Source organism: Macaca nemestrina, chromosome 9 (assembly GCF_043159975.1).
Source record: "Macaca nemestrina isolate mMacNem1 chromosome 9, mMacNem.hap1, whole genome shotgun sequence".
NCBI classification, from domain to species: Eukaryota; Metazoa; Chordata; class Mammalia; order Primates; family Cercopithecidae; genus Macaca; species Macaca nemestrina.
Genome location: NC_092133.1, coordinates 64,990,775 through 65,005,225, shown reverse-complemented (window position 1 = coordinate 65,005,225; position 14,451 = coordinate 64,990,775). Strand labels below are relative to the sequence as shown.

General features: G+C 42.7%; 2 protein-coding genes across 6 annotated transcripts in view; one reads left to right on the top strand and one right to left on the bottom strand.

The window, feature by feature from the left end:
- LOC105466115 (cell division cycle and apoptosis regulator 1) overlaps window positions 1-14,451 on the bottom strand; it is a 78,925-nt gene that overhangs the window by 21,631 nt on the left and 42,843 nt on the right. For 4 of the 5 annotated variants that reach the window (XM_011715067.3, XM_071069645.1, XM_071069646.1 and 1 more), the window contains exons 16-18: window positions 12,129-12,314; window positions 6,338-6,529; window positions 660-899 (exon numbers count right to left, since the gene is read on the bottom strand). In XM_011715067.3, the coding sequence (XP_011713369.2) occupies window positions 660-899; window positions 6,338-6,529; window positions 12,129-12,314 (618 nt within the window). The remainder of the gene's footprint in view (window positions 1-659; window positions 900-6,337; window positions 6,530-12,128; window positions 12,315-14,451) is intronic. The other variant, XM_071069648.1, reaches the window with a different exon arrangement.
- On the top strand, window positions 6,832-7,383 carry LOC139356252 (large ribosomal subunit protein eL21-like). Its single transcript, XM_071069649.1, is given in 2 exon segments — window positions 6,832-7,000; window positions 7,002-7,383. Coding segments are annotated over 2 exon segments (483 nt in total). The 5' UTR covers window positions 6,832-6,868; the 3' UTR covers window positions 7,353-7,383.

Here is a 14,451-nt window from a genome sequence, read left to right as displayed (position 1 = left end):
AGGAGTTCAAGACCAGCCTGGCCAACATGGTGAAAACCTGCCTCTACTTAAAAAAAAAAAAAAAAAAAAAATTAGCTAGGCAAGGTGGCATGTACCTGTAGTCTCAGCTACTTGGGAGGCTGAGGAAGGAGAATTGCTTGAACCTGGGAGGGAAAGGTTGCAATGAGCAAAGATTACACCACTAGACTTCAGCAAGCCTGGTCAACGGAGCTAGACTCCATCTCAAAAAAAGGGAAAAAAAAATTTTAAGAATAAGGTATTAGAAAACTAGCTATAGATGCTCATATTGGCTTAATTTGAAGATCTGAATTTCTTTTTTTTTTGAGATGGAGTCTTGCTATGTCGCCCAGGCTGGAGTGCAGTGGTGTGATCTTGGCTCACTGCAACCTCCACCTCCCGGGTTCAAGTGATACTCCTTCCTCTGCCTTCCCAATAGCTAGGACTACAGGCATGTGCCATCACGTCTGGCTAATTTTTTGTATCTTTAGTGGAGACGAGGTTTCACCGTGTTAGCCGTGATGGTTTCAAAGACTTGATTTTCTAATATAGTAAAATCTTTCAGTTTGGCTTTTACATCTAATATTCTGATGGAAATCAACATCAACCTTTATAACGTAGAAGAGTAACTGAAAGTTCTAAAGCAGGTTGTTATTACAGACCTTCCTTTCATCTCTATCTTCTTTTTTATCTTTATCATCGCCTGATTTTCTCCGTTTGGGTTTTGGCTCATCAGTTTCATCATCTCTTTCTTCCTTTTTATCTTTTCTCTCATCTTTTTTGCTTTTTTTATCCTTTTCTTTTTTGTCCTCTTTCTCAGGAAGAGACAGTAATGATTTGTATATACGGACACCAAAATCTCTTTGAAGCATTTCATTGAAAAGTTCCGCAAACAATGAAACCTATAAAAAGATACCAACATGAACCTAGCCAAATTTCAACAGAAATAATAAAGTTAGCAAATAAAAACTTGCCACATATAATGATTATGTAAACTTATCAACCTTTTTTTTTTCTTTTTTTTTGAGACAGAGTCTCGCTCTGTCACCCAGTTGGAGTGCAGTGGTGCGATCTTGGCTCACAGTAAGCTCCACCTCCTGGGTTCACACCATTCTTCTGCCTCAGACTCCCAAGTAGCTGGGACTACAGGTGCCCGCCACCATGCCTGGCTAATATTTTTGTATTTTTAGTAGAGACAGGGTTTTACCGTGTTAGCCAGGATGGTCTCGATCTCCTGACCTTGTGATCTGTCCGCCTCAGCCTCCCAAAGTGCTGGGATTACAGGAGTGAGCCACCTCACCCGGCCACTTATCAAATTTTTAACACAACCATTAATCTTTTTTTTTTTTTTTTTCCTGACAGTCTTGCTCTGTCACCCAAACTGGAGTGCGGTGGCGTGATGTGGGCTCACAGCAACCTTTGGTTCCCAAGTTCAAGCCATTCACCTGCCTCACTCTCCTGAGTGGCTGAGATTACAAGCTTGTGCCACCAACCCCAGCTAATTTTTGTATTTTCAGTTGAGATGGAGTTTCGCCATGTTGGCCAGGCTGGTCTCGAACTCCTGACCTCAGGTGATCCACCCGCCTCGGCCTCCCAAAGTGCTGTGATTACAGGTTGTGAGCCACCCTGCAAAGCCAACCAACTGTTAATCTTCATGATAAGTGTACCTTATTAATTTACTCAATAAATTTTACATCAAATGCCTGGTATGTACAGGGCCTGTTTTAGGCATTAGGGATACAGCACTGAAGAAAGCTGATAAAAACCTCTCCTATCATCCAGCCAGTGGAGAGAAGTAATAAATAACCAAATCATGAAGTCTCTGTTAACCTATTCTGGTTCTGGGGCTGCCCGGTTTTTAAGACAAGGAATAACCAAATCAACATCAAATTATATGAAAAACAAGCAGGATAAACACCTACAGAACAACAAGAGAGAATAGTAAGACAAGGCTTCTCTGATAAAGTGACATTTAAAAAGTGAACTGAAGGCAATGAGGAAATAAGTCATATTGGTAGCTAGGAGAAGAAAATTCTGGATTAGGGAAACAATTTTAAACCCTGAATAGGGAACATCTATTACTACTACGCAAGCATCCCCAGATAACAGGCTATTGCTATGTATTATAAATTTTTTGGGTTTTTTTTTTTTTTTTTTTTGAGACAGAGTCTTGCTCTGTTGCCGAGGCTGGAGTGCAGTGGCGCAGTTTTGGCTCACTGCAAGCTCTGCCTCCCAGGTTCACACCATTCCCCTGCCTCAGCCTCCCCAGTAGCTGGGACCACAGGTGCCCGCCACCACACCCAGCTAATTTTTTGTATTTTTAGTAGAGATGGGGTTTCACTGTGTTAGGCAGGATGGTCTTGATCTCCTGGCTTTGTGATCCGTCTGCCTCGGCCTACCAAAGTGCTAGGATTAAAGGCGTAAGCCACTGTGCCCGGCCTATATTATAAATTTTTTATGTACCTATTTATTTTTTCTTTGAGACAGAGTTTTGCTCTTGTTGCCCAGGCTAGAGTGCAATGGCATGATCTCAGCTTACCGCAACCTTCGCCTCCCAGGTTCAAGCTATTCTCCTGCCTCAGCCTCCTGAGTAGCTGGGATTACACGTATGTGCCACCACACCCAGCTAATTTTGTATTTTCAGTAGAGATGGGGTTTGTCCATGTTGGTCAGGCTGGTCTTGAACTCCTGACCTCAGGTGATGCGCTTGCCTTGGACTGCTGAAGTGCTGGGATTACAGGTGTGAGCCACTGCACCTGGCCTTATGGACCGATTTCTTTTTCTTTTTTTTTTGAGACGGAGTCTCGCTCTGTCGTCCAGGCTGGAGTTCGGTGGCGCGATCTCGGCTCACTGCAAGCTCTGCCTCCCGGGTTCACGCCATTCTCCTGCCTCAGCCTCCCAAGTAGCTGGGACTACAGGCGCCCGCCACCACGCCCGGCTAATTTTTTGTATTTTTAGTAGAGATGAGGTTTCACCGTGTTAGCCAGGATGGTCTTGATCTCCTGACTTCGTGATCCGCCCGTCTTGGCCTCCCAAAGTGCTGGGATTACAGGCGTGAGCCACCACGCCCAGCTTATGTACCCGATTTCTAAGGCTAAAGTCCGTTGCTTTCAATAGACTCTTAAAAAGGGCTAAAACGGGCCATGCGGTGGCTTGCGCCTGTAATCTCAGCACTTTAGGAGGCTGAGGCAGGTGGATTATGAGGTCAGGAATTCGAGACTAGCCTGGTCAACATGGTGAAACCTCTCTCTACTAAAAATACAAAAATTAGCTGGGCGTGGGGCACACGCCTGTAATCCCAGCGCTACTCAGGAGGCTGAGGCAGGAGAATCACTTGAATCTGGGAGGCGGAGGTTGCAGTGAGCCAAGATCATGTCATCGCACTACAGCCTGGGCGACAGGGTGAGACTCCGTCTCCAAAAAAGGGCTAAAACTTGAAATGGCTGACCACTTAAATGTGTCATCTTTGCAAATCTGATATATTTGCTAAAATAGTTTAATCAGATCATTTTCTGATTACAAAGGATAATGCAAATTTATTATAACTATAATTTATTTTAGCCTATTTTTCATTAATTGCCCAATCTTTTTTATTTCATATTGAGATGGAATTTCACTATGTTGCCCAGGCTGGCCTCAGACTCCTGGGCTCATGCAATTCTCCCACCTCAGTCCCTCAAAGTGCTGTAGTGACTGTGCCCAGTCTATGTATTTATTTATTAAGTGATTATTACAAGGATGGCACCATTAGGAATTACTTCAATTTATGGCAACTGCTTACTTTTTTTATTTTTTGAGACAGAGTCTCACTCTGTTGCCCAGGCTGCAGTGCAGTGGCGCAATCTTGCCTCACTACAACCTCTGCTTGCTGGGTTCAAGAGATTCTCCTGCCTCAGCATCCTGAGTAGCTGGGATTACAGGAGCCTATCACCTAGCCTGACTAATTTTCTGTATTTTTAGTAGAGATGGGGTTTCATCATGTCGGCCAGGCTGGTCTCAAACTCCTGACCTCAGGTGATCCACCTGCCTGAGCCTCCCAAAGTGCTGCGATTACAGGCATGAGCCACTGCACCCAGCCAGGCAACTGCTTAAAAAAAAGATAACGTCATATAGCATCAAATTTTAAGGACATCTGCTTATTGGAATAATTAACATTGGAAAAAAAAATCCCAACAACTTGGACATATTTTAATATTTATAACATGTTTTATATGAAAACTAATAAGCATGGACTTTATGTTTTATAATTGCCTCAGTAATCCTCAAAGGTCTCTAGTCTTCCTTGATTTTCATCTTACCAGCTGGTGAACAATGACCTTCTGGTTCAAAGAAGCATGACTGATTTTTCCAATATAATTTAGAAAACAAAAGAACATAAGATATGTTGATAAGATAAAATAATTAAACACAATAATTTTAGATATGATTTTGTACAGGGCACTACAAAATTAATTATGTTGGAAATTCTATTTTTAAGGAGTGAAGCAATTACACACTTAGAGATAAAAGTTTTCAATTGTTTTGAAAACTAACATGTTGTAAACTAAACTACATGTTGTAAAGCTGCTCTAAAATAATGATACAGGCTAGGTGAAATGGCTCATGCCTGTAATCCCAGCATTTTGGGAGGCCAAGGCAAGTGGATCACCTGAGGTCAGGAGTTCAAGATCAGACTGGTCAACATGGGAAAACCCTGTCTCTACTAAAAATACAAAAATTAGCCGGGATTGGTGGCGTGCAACTGCAATTCCGGCTACTCAGGAGGCTGAAGGAGGGCAACAGCTCAAACCCGGGAGGCGGAGGTTGCAGTGAGCCAACATCGAGCCACTGCACTCCAGCCTGGGTGACAGAGGGAGACTGTCTCAATAAATAAATAGGCCGGGCGCAGTGGGCTCATGCCTGTAATGCCAGCAATTTGTGAGGCGGGTGGATCACTTGAGGTTGGGAGTTTGAGACCAGCCTGGCCAACATGGTGAAACCCTGTCTCTACTAAAAATTCAAATAATTAGCCAGGCGTTGTGCCTGTAATCCCAGCTACCCTAGAGAGAGGCAGGAGAATTGCTTAAGCCTGGGAGGCAGAGGTTGCAATGAGCTGAGATTGTGCCATTGCATTCCATTCTGGGCAACAAAGTGAGACTCTGTCTCAAAAATAAATATATAAAATAAGTAATAAAATAATTATACAAAAAATAGATTAATAATGAAAAGTTAAACAATTATTTTCTCTTACAACTCAAACACCAGTTAAATTTTTAATCTCTTTAAATGGTATTAAATGCTATTTTTTTTTTTTTTTTTTTGAGACGGAGTCTCGCTCTGTCACCCAGGCTGGAGTGCAGTGGCCGGACCTCAGCTCACTGCAAGCTCCGCCTCCCGGGTTTACGCCATTCTCCTGCCTCAGCCTCCCGAGTAGCTGGGACTACAAGCGCCCGCCACCTCGCCCGGCTAGTTTTTTGTATTTTTTAGTAGAGACGGGGGTTTCACCGTGTTAGCCAGTATGGTCTCGATCTCCTGACCTCGTGATCCGCCTGTCTCGGCCTCCCAAAGTGCTGGGATTACAGGCTTGAGCCACCGCGCCCGGCCTAAATGCTATTTTAATTCTAGAGAAGATAATAAAGCATTACCTCATCCCCAAAAGAGTCAACTAGACATTACGGATATCCTGAAGAAAGAACACACCACACTACTTATGAAAGCGTCTTAGGGAAAAAACAGAACTGAACTTAATTAAAAATTTAGACCCAACAATCAATTTAAATGAAATACAGGGAATAGAGGAACGCATAAACCATAGCAGGGAAATGCAATCAGCAAAAGTGAGTCTGTAAGGAAACTTTAGAGGACAAATCATCTATTTTTTTCCCAAGAAGTAGATTACAAGAAAAAACCAACAAAAACTCAAAAAAACAAGCAATGAAAAAGAGGCATTCGGGGCTGGGCGCAGTGGCTCATGCCTGTAATCCTAGCACTTTGGGAGGCTGAGGCAGGCGGATCACCTGAGGTCGGGAGTTCGAGACCAGTCTGGCCAACATGGTGAAACCCCATCTCTACTAAAAAATGCAAAAATTAGCTGGGTGTGGTGGCAGGTGCCTGTAATCCCAGCTACTCGGGAGGCTGAGGCAGGAGAATTGCTTGAACCCAGGAGACAGAGGTTGCAGCGAGCCACCATCACGCCAATGCACTCCAGCATGGGTAACAGAGCGAAACTCTGTGTCAAAAAAAAACCAAAAACCAAAAAAACAAAAAAAGTAAAAAACAAAGAAAAAAGATTTCAGAGATATATTAACTAGTCATAATGTGTGGCCCTTATATGGTTCTTATTTCAAACTGAAAACATTACCTCAAATGAATGTTCTTTATTATCCTCTAATCTGTAGTCCAACAAGACACTCAAAGACATGATGCTACAATCAAACTTGCCACTTTTTGCAGCCCAATTTGGATGTACAATGATAGCTGGTTCATCAGGCAAAATATATCTTCTTTCTCGACGCTGACGTTCCATTTCCTCTTGACGTTTCCTTTCTTCTTCCTAAATATTTCAAATTTCAAGTCAAGGTTAAATCTGCAAGTATGATGTATATACACGTCCAAGATGAATATACATCGAATATATACCACATAAAGGAACAAAATTCCCATGACTCTTCATGGTGCTTACACTAACCATAAGGGTTGAGAAGGGAGGAAAGTTCAAATTCACTAAGCGTAGTAAGCTTTGATGGCTCCTAACTCTCTTTTGGATTTCCCAGCATAAGAAACTGCCATGTAAAGAGGGGGAAAAGTTATCTATATTGAGATTATATAAATTAGAAAATTCTGGGAAATTTTCCTTTCGGCCGGAACCGCCATCTTCCAGTAATTTGCCAAAATGACGAACACAAAGGGAAAGAGGAGAGGCACCCGATATATGTTCTCTAGGCCTTTTAGAAAACATGGAGTTGTTCCTTTGGCCACGTATATGCGAATCTATAAGAAAGGTGATATCGTAGACATCAAGGGAAATGGGTACCGTTCAAAAAGGAATGCCCCACAAGTGTTACCATGGCAAAACTGGGAGAGTCTACAACGTTACCCAGCATGCTGTTGGCATTGTTGTAAACAAACAAGTTAAGGGCAAGATTCTTGCCAAGAGAATTAACGTACGTATTGAGCACATTAAGCATTCTAAGAGCAGAGATAGCTTCCTGAAACGCGTGAAGGAAAATGATCAGAAAAAGAAAGAAGCCAAAGAGAAAGGTACCTGGGTTCAACTGAAGCGCCAGCCTGCTCCACCCAGAGAAGCACACTTTGTGAGAACCAATGGGAAGGAGCCTGAGCTGCTGGAACCTATTCCCTATGAATTCATGGCATAATAGGTGTTAAAAAAATATATAAATAAAAGACTTCTGGGCTGAAAAAAAAAAAAAAAAAAGAAAATTCTGGGAAAATAGTAGTGGTAGCATAGGTTTTAGATCTTCCTGAAACCTCACACTAAAAACACAAAGCAATATAGATATCAAAATCAAAAACCGATAGCATTCATAACAAAACTAAGTGACAAGGTATCCCCACAAACCAATATACAAATGGGTGGGAAAAGGCCAAAAGACCTATGTGTTACTGATGAATGTGTCCAAAGAAAGCATAAGGAAGCAATGGGAGAACAAGAAAACCAAAAAACAGCCAGTAGGTATTTACTGGAAAGTGCAGCAGCTGAAACTAGGCAAAATTTTACCCCTAACCAGAGAGTGAATAGAGAATTTATTTTAAGCTCTGAAGAGGCCTAGGCCACTCTAGCCTTACAAACTTGCAAAGCTCATTTACTAGGGCCCTATACTGAGGAGAAACTGCTGGGAGTAGGAGAGGAACAACAAAGACATAGGAGAACACCCAGACAAAAAGTGATGAAGGGCAAAAGAAACAGCAAACTTCAGAAAGCAAGCCAGCGTATGTTTCTGACAAAACAAAACAACAAAAGAGCAGAGCTCTATGAATTTAGAAAAGCTATCTGAAAGAAACTACGTTTATAAAATTCAGACAATCTAAATTCACATAAAAATGATTCAAATATTGAGGTCAAATCCCACACAAATTTAGTATTTTTAAAAAAAGAGTGAGAAGCAGCAGCAGAATTATATCCCTGTAGATGACGAAAGTGGGCCAGAAAGACACCACCACACGGCAGATGAAAATTTTAACTATTTTTAAAGTGTGCTAAAAGAAAATGTTACAAGAGACACAGACATTCTGCATCATATTCTTAACATTCAAAATTCAGAAAGTGAGTATCTGAGTGGTAGACAGATCATGTATCTGACCCTATCTGTAGCAATTCTTCCGCTTCTCTAATAGAAATGGCAGTGGGAAGGGAGAACCAGGCCTGCTAAAAGCCAATCCAAAAAGGGACTGGGTTTGTGCATTTCATTATACACAAAGTTTTTTTTTTTTTTTTTGAGACAGGGTCTCACTCTGTCACCCTGGCCAGAGAGTAGTGGTGTGATCATAGCTCACAAATAGCACTGACCTCCTGGGTTCAAGCAATCCTCCCATGTCAGCCTCCCCAGTAGCTGAGACTACAGCCACATGTGACCATGCTCGGTTAAATTTTTTTTTTTTCTTTGTAGAGATGGGGTCTCACGAAGTTGTCTCCATCTATCCTGAACAATTCAGTTCTAAAGCACTCTTTTTTTTTTTTTTTTTTTTTTTTTTTTGAGACGGAGTCTCGCTCTGTTGCCCAGGCTGGAGTGCAGTGGCTGGATCTCAGCTCACTGCAAGCTCCACCTCCCGGATTTACACCATTCTCCTGCCTCAGCCTCCTGAGTAGCTGGGACTACAGGCGCCCGCCACCTCGCCTGGCTAGTTTTTTGTATTTTTTTTAGTAGAGACAGGGTTTCACCATGTTTGCCAGGATGGTCTCGATCTCCTGACCTCGTGATCCCCCGTCTCGGCCTCCCAAAGTGCTGGGATTACAGGCTTGAGACACCGCACCCGGCCTAAAGCACTCTTTCAAGGAATGTAGATGTCTACACAGGAGATGGAGGCTGGCAGGGTGGTGGAGCCACAACTGCCCATTGATGATGAGCTCCTTCATTACTAAACACTGAAACCCAGATGGAGCAAGGAGAGTAATCCATGCAGAGATGGCACAGGGCAGAGTCATGTCATTGGAAGAATTGGAGGCACCTGTGTAAATTCACAGCTTTCAATATGCGTAAGATATAGAAATAAATATAGATTTAAATATTGGTAAGTGTTATCTATTTATCTATATATCTTCTGTATCTCTGTTCACTGAAGGGGGTTGGGAGCAGCAACCTAATTGCAATGAGCATATCTTGGCTTCTAAATACCATTCTTCACTAAAAAGGAACCAGGGCTTCCTGGGGAAATGACTGATTCCTGAACTAGGACAAGGATAGCACAAAATAAAATTGAAATGCTTTAAAATGCTAGTAAGTAAAAAGTCCTCAAAAAGTGATAAAGATATGTCAAAAGGGCACATAGCTTGAAAGAACTCCCACCATCCAATGTCTGGGACAATTTCATCATGAAAATAACTCATTGAGGGCCGAGCACGGTGGCTCACAACTGTAATCCCAGCACTTCGGCAGGCCAAGGTGGGTGGATCATCTGAGATCAGGAATTTCAGACCAGCCTGGCTAACATGGCAAAACCCAATCTCTACTAAAAATACAAAAATTAGCCAGGCATGGTGGCAGGCGCCTGTAATCCCAGCTACTCGGGAGGCTGAGGTACAAGAATCGCTTGAACCCAGGAGGCAGAAATTGCAATGAGCCGAGATCATGCCATTCCACTGCAGCCTGGGCAACAGAGAGAGACTCTGTCCCAAAAAATAAAAATAAGGTCAAGAGCAGTGCAATATCAGCCTGTAACAGCAGCACTTTGGGAGGCTGAGGCGGGTGGATCATGAGGTCAAGAGATCGAGACCATCCTGGCCAACATGACGAAACCCCGTCTCTACTAAAAATACAAAAATTAGCTGGGTGTGGGGGTGGGTGCCTGCAGTCCCAGCTACTCGGGAGGCTGAGGCAGAAGAACAGCTTCAACCCAGGAGGCAGAGGTTGCAGTGAGCCGAGATTGTGCCATTGCACTCCAACCTGGCAACAGAGTGAGACTCCATCTCAAAAAAAAAAAAAAAACATAAATAAATAAGTTATAAATAAAAATTTTTTTTTTTGAGACAGTCTCACTCTGTCACCCAGGCTGGAGTGCAGTGGTGCGATTGCCACTCACTGCAAGCTCCGCCTCCCAAGTTCACGCCATTCTCCTGCCTCAGCCTCCCGTGTAGCTGGGACTACAGGAGCCCACCACCTCACCTGGCTAATTTTTGTATTTTTAGTAGAGACGGGGTTTCACCGTGTTAGCCAGGATGGTCTCGATCTCTTGACCTTGTGATCCACCCGTCTCGGCCTCCCAAAGTGCTGGGATTACAGGCATGACCCACCGCACCCAGCCATAAATAAATAAAATTTAAAAATAAAAATAAATACGTAAAAAAATAAGAAATCACAAGTCCATGCATCACCTAAGAACAAGGTAATTATCCTACAAAATTACAAAACCATTATCACATTCAAGAAATTTAACACTGCTTTAATATTATCTAATGTCATATCCATATCCATAATCAAATTTCTCCAACTGTCCCAAAAATACTCTCTACGAGTATCTTTTACTTTCACCCATCCAGGATCTAGTCAGGTTTCACTTAGTTATTTGGTTGTTATGTCTCATTAGCCTCCTTTAATCTAAGAGATCCCTTTAACCATTTCTTTCTTTTATCTTTCATTATATGGACCATTTTTTGAAAAGTTTAGGAGAGCTGAGAATTTTTCATATTCTAAAAAAAAAATAAATAAATAAAAAATTTAAAAAAGAAAATTTCATTCTAGATTTATCTGTTTTCTCACAGGGTCTTGCTCTGTCACCCAGGCTTAGGTGAGAGGACCACTAAATCACAAGCAGATTTAGAGTAAATATTTCTGGAAGGAATTCTTCATAAATAATGTGTACTTTATAATGTATAAGATTTAGAAACTGATTATATGGCTTATCCAATTACTGGTGCTAAAACACACTTCTGAGATCCCTGTATTTCAAATTCAGAAAACAAAGTAACAGGCTTATGTATCCAGGAGTTATTCTACTGGACAAAAAACGGAAGCATAAAACAGCTTGAATAAATAGTCTGAGTCTCAAGGTTTGATTCAATCAAACATACTGTTTTAGAAGCAGACAGATTCTGGAATAAGCACTTCACTAGAACTCAATTTCTGAGCCATTTACCTAGAAATGTTTTGTATCTTCATTGTGGTGTTGGTGGTGGTTATATACCTATATGCATTTGTAAAAACTCACAGAACTATTAACAAAAAAGGTTGAATTTTATTATAAGTAAATTGCACCTTAATAAAAGCATACACACGGCCGGGCACAGTGGCTCATGCCTGTAACCTCAGCACTCTGAGAGGCTGAGAGAGGCAGATCACCTGAGGTCAGGAGTTCGAGAACAGCCTGACCAACACGGAAAAACACCATCTCTACTAAAAATGCACAATTAGCCAGGCGTGGTGGTGCATGCCTGTAATCCCAGCTACTAGGGAGGCTGAGGCAGGAGAATTGCTTGAACCCAGGAGGTGGAAGTTGTGGTGAGCCGAGATTGTGCTATTGCACTCCCTTCTGGGCAACAAGAGCGAAACCCCGTCTCGGAAAATAAATAGCTGGGCGCGGGGGTTCACGCATGTAATCCCAGCACTTTGGGAGGCGGAGGCAGGCGAATCACAAGGTCAGGAGTTTGAGACTAGCCTGGCCAACATGGTGAAACCCTGTCTCTACCAAAAATACAAAAAAATAGCCGGGCATATGGGCGGGTGCCTGTAATCTCAGCTACTCGGGAGGTTGAGGCAGAATAGCTTGAACCTGGGATGTGGAGGTTGCAGTGAGCAGAGATCACTCCACTGCATTCTAGCCTGGGAAACAGAACAAGACTCAGTCTCAAAAAAAAAAAAAGCCAAAATAAAACAAATAAATAAAAGCATACACACACATAATCTTAACTCATGTATTCCAAGAACACCCTATACATGAATATTAATACCACAGAGTGTAATAACAGATTGAGTACATACCTCTTTATCGTCTTCAGATTTCCTATCATCCTCCTCATCCTCTTCTTTTTCAGATTTCTCTAACTCCTTCTGTTCTTCTTTTTGTTCCTCTACTTTAAGCTGTTTTGTCAGTCGGGCTATTAACTGGGATTTTAATCCTTTGGAACTAAGAGCTCGACTTTCTAATTCTTTTCGGAGGTCATTTACCTGAATATATGGAGCATGAAAACACAGGAAAAAAAAGGGGGGGTGGATATTGAAATAGGAAACAAACTAGCTACAATTAACAATTATCTTTTGTGGGTTTTTTTTTTTTTTTTGAGACAGAGTCTCGCTTAGTCGCCCAGGCTGGAGTGCAGTGGCGCGATCTCAGCTCACTGCAAGCTCCGCCTCCCGGGTTCACGCCATTCTCCTGCCTCAGCCTCCCGAGTAGCTGGGACTACAGGCGCCCGCCGCCTCGCCCGGCTAATTTTTTGCATTTTTAGTAGAGACGGGGTTTCACAGTGTTAGCCAGGATGGTCTCGATCTCCTGACCTTGTGATCCGCCCGCCTTGGCCTCCCAAAGTGCTGGGATTACAGGCGTGAGCCACCGCGCCCGGCCGGGTTTTTTTTTTTTTAAACTGAGTCTCACTTTGTTGCCCAGGCTGGAATGCAGTGGTGTGATCTCGGCTCACCGCAAGCTCTGCCTCCCAGGTTCAAGCGATTCTCCTGTCTCGGTCCCCCAAGTAGCTGGGATTACAGATGCTCACCACCACACCTAACTAATTTTTGTACTTTTAGTAGTGACGGGGTTTCCCCATGTTGGTCAGGTTGGTCTTGAACTCCTGACCTCGCGATCAGCCTGCCTTGGCCTCCCAAAGTGCTGGGATTATAAGCGTGAGCCACCACCACGCCCAGCCTTTTGTGTGACTTTACAAATGTAGCAAAAAGAACATTTGTATAGCTCACTCAACACTTGTGAAAATGCAAAATGATAGCATATTTTTGGAAAATAAAACATATTAACATGCGTAAACATTTTTTTCAATGTTCTTTGACCCAGAAGTTCTCATTTCTGGCTGTCTACCCTAAGGAAACATCCTAAATAGAAGGGGGAAAAAACCCACAAAACTATAGATTTACTTATTTCCTCCCTCCAAAAAAGTGAAGAGTCTAAATGTCTCATAAATTAGCCAGGTGTGGTAGTGAATGCCTGTAGTCCTAACCACTTGGGAGGCTGAGATGGGAAGACTGCTTGAGCCCAGGAGTTTAAGGTTCTAGTGAACTATGCACTGCACTCCAGCCACGGCGACAGAGACCTTGTCTCTAAAAGTAAGTAAATAAACAAATGTCCAATAGAGGAGTAATACCAGCAGGGAATGGTGGCTCGTGCCTGTAATCCTAGCACCTTTGGAGTCCAAGGTGGAAGGATCACTTGAGGCCAGGAGTTTAAAATCAGCCTGGGGAACACAGCAAAACCCCACCTCTTTAGGAAAAAAAAGAAAAAATTAGCCAGACATGGTGGAACATGTCTTTAGCCCGAGCTACTTGAGAGGCTTAGGTGAGAGGACCACTTGAGCATAGGAGTTTGAAGCTGCAGTGAACTCTAATGACACCACTGCACTCTGTCCCTTTAATCAATTTACTTGAATAGTATAAAATATTTAAAAATAATTACATGCACAAAATTAATGTTAACTCAACAGGATGAGTCATTTTCTTTTTTTTGAGGCAGAGTCTTGCTCTGTTACCCAGGCTGGAGTGGCATAACCATGGCTCATGGCTCACCGTGGCAGCCTTGACCTTCCAAGTTCAAGTGATCCTCCCACCTCAGGCTCCTGAGTAGCTGGGACTATAGGCATGCATCACCATGCTCGGCTAATTTTTTTTTTGGTAGAGACAGAGTCTCAGTATGTTGCCAGGGCTGATCTTGAACTACTGGGCTGTAGCAATCTGCCCATCTGGGCCTCCCAAAGTGCTGGGATTACAGGCATAAAGCATAGTGCCCAGCTGCAACCTTACACACACACATACGCACACGTATTTTTAAACAAAATTTCATTTTGTTGCCTAAGCTGGAGTGCAGTGGCACAATCATAGTTCACTGCAGGCTCCAGATTCCAGGCTCAAGCAATCCTCCCATCTCAGCTTCCCAAGTTGCTGGGACTACAGGCGTGTGCCACTATGCCCAAATAATTTTTTAGACTTTTTATAGAGACAGGGCCTCATGATGTTGTACAAGCTGGTCTCAAACTCCTAGACTGAAGCAATCCTCCTCCTTCAGTCCCCAGAAGTGCTGGGATCACAGGCATGACCCACCTTGCCTGGTTTATTATTTTATGGTTGTTTTTTTTTTCTACTCAGC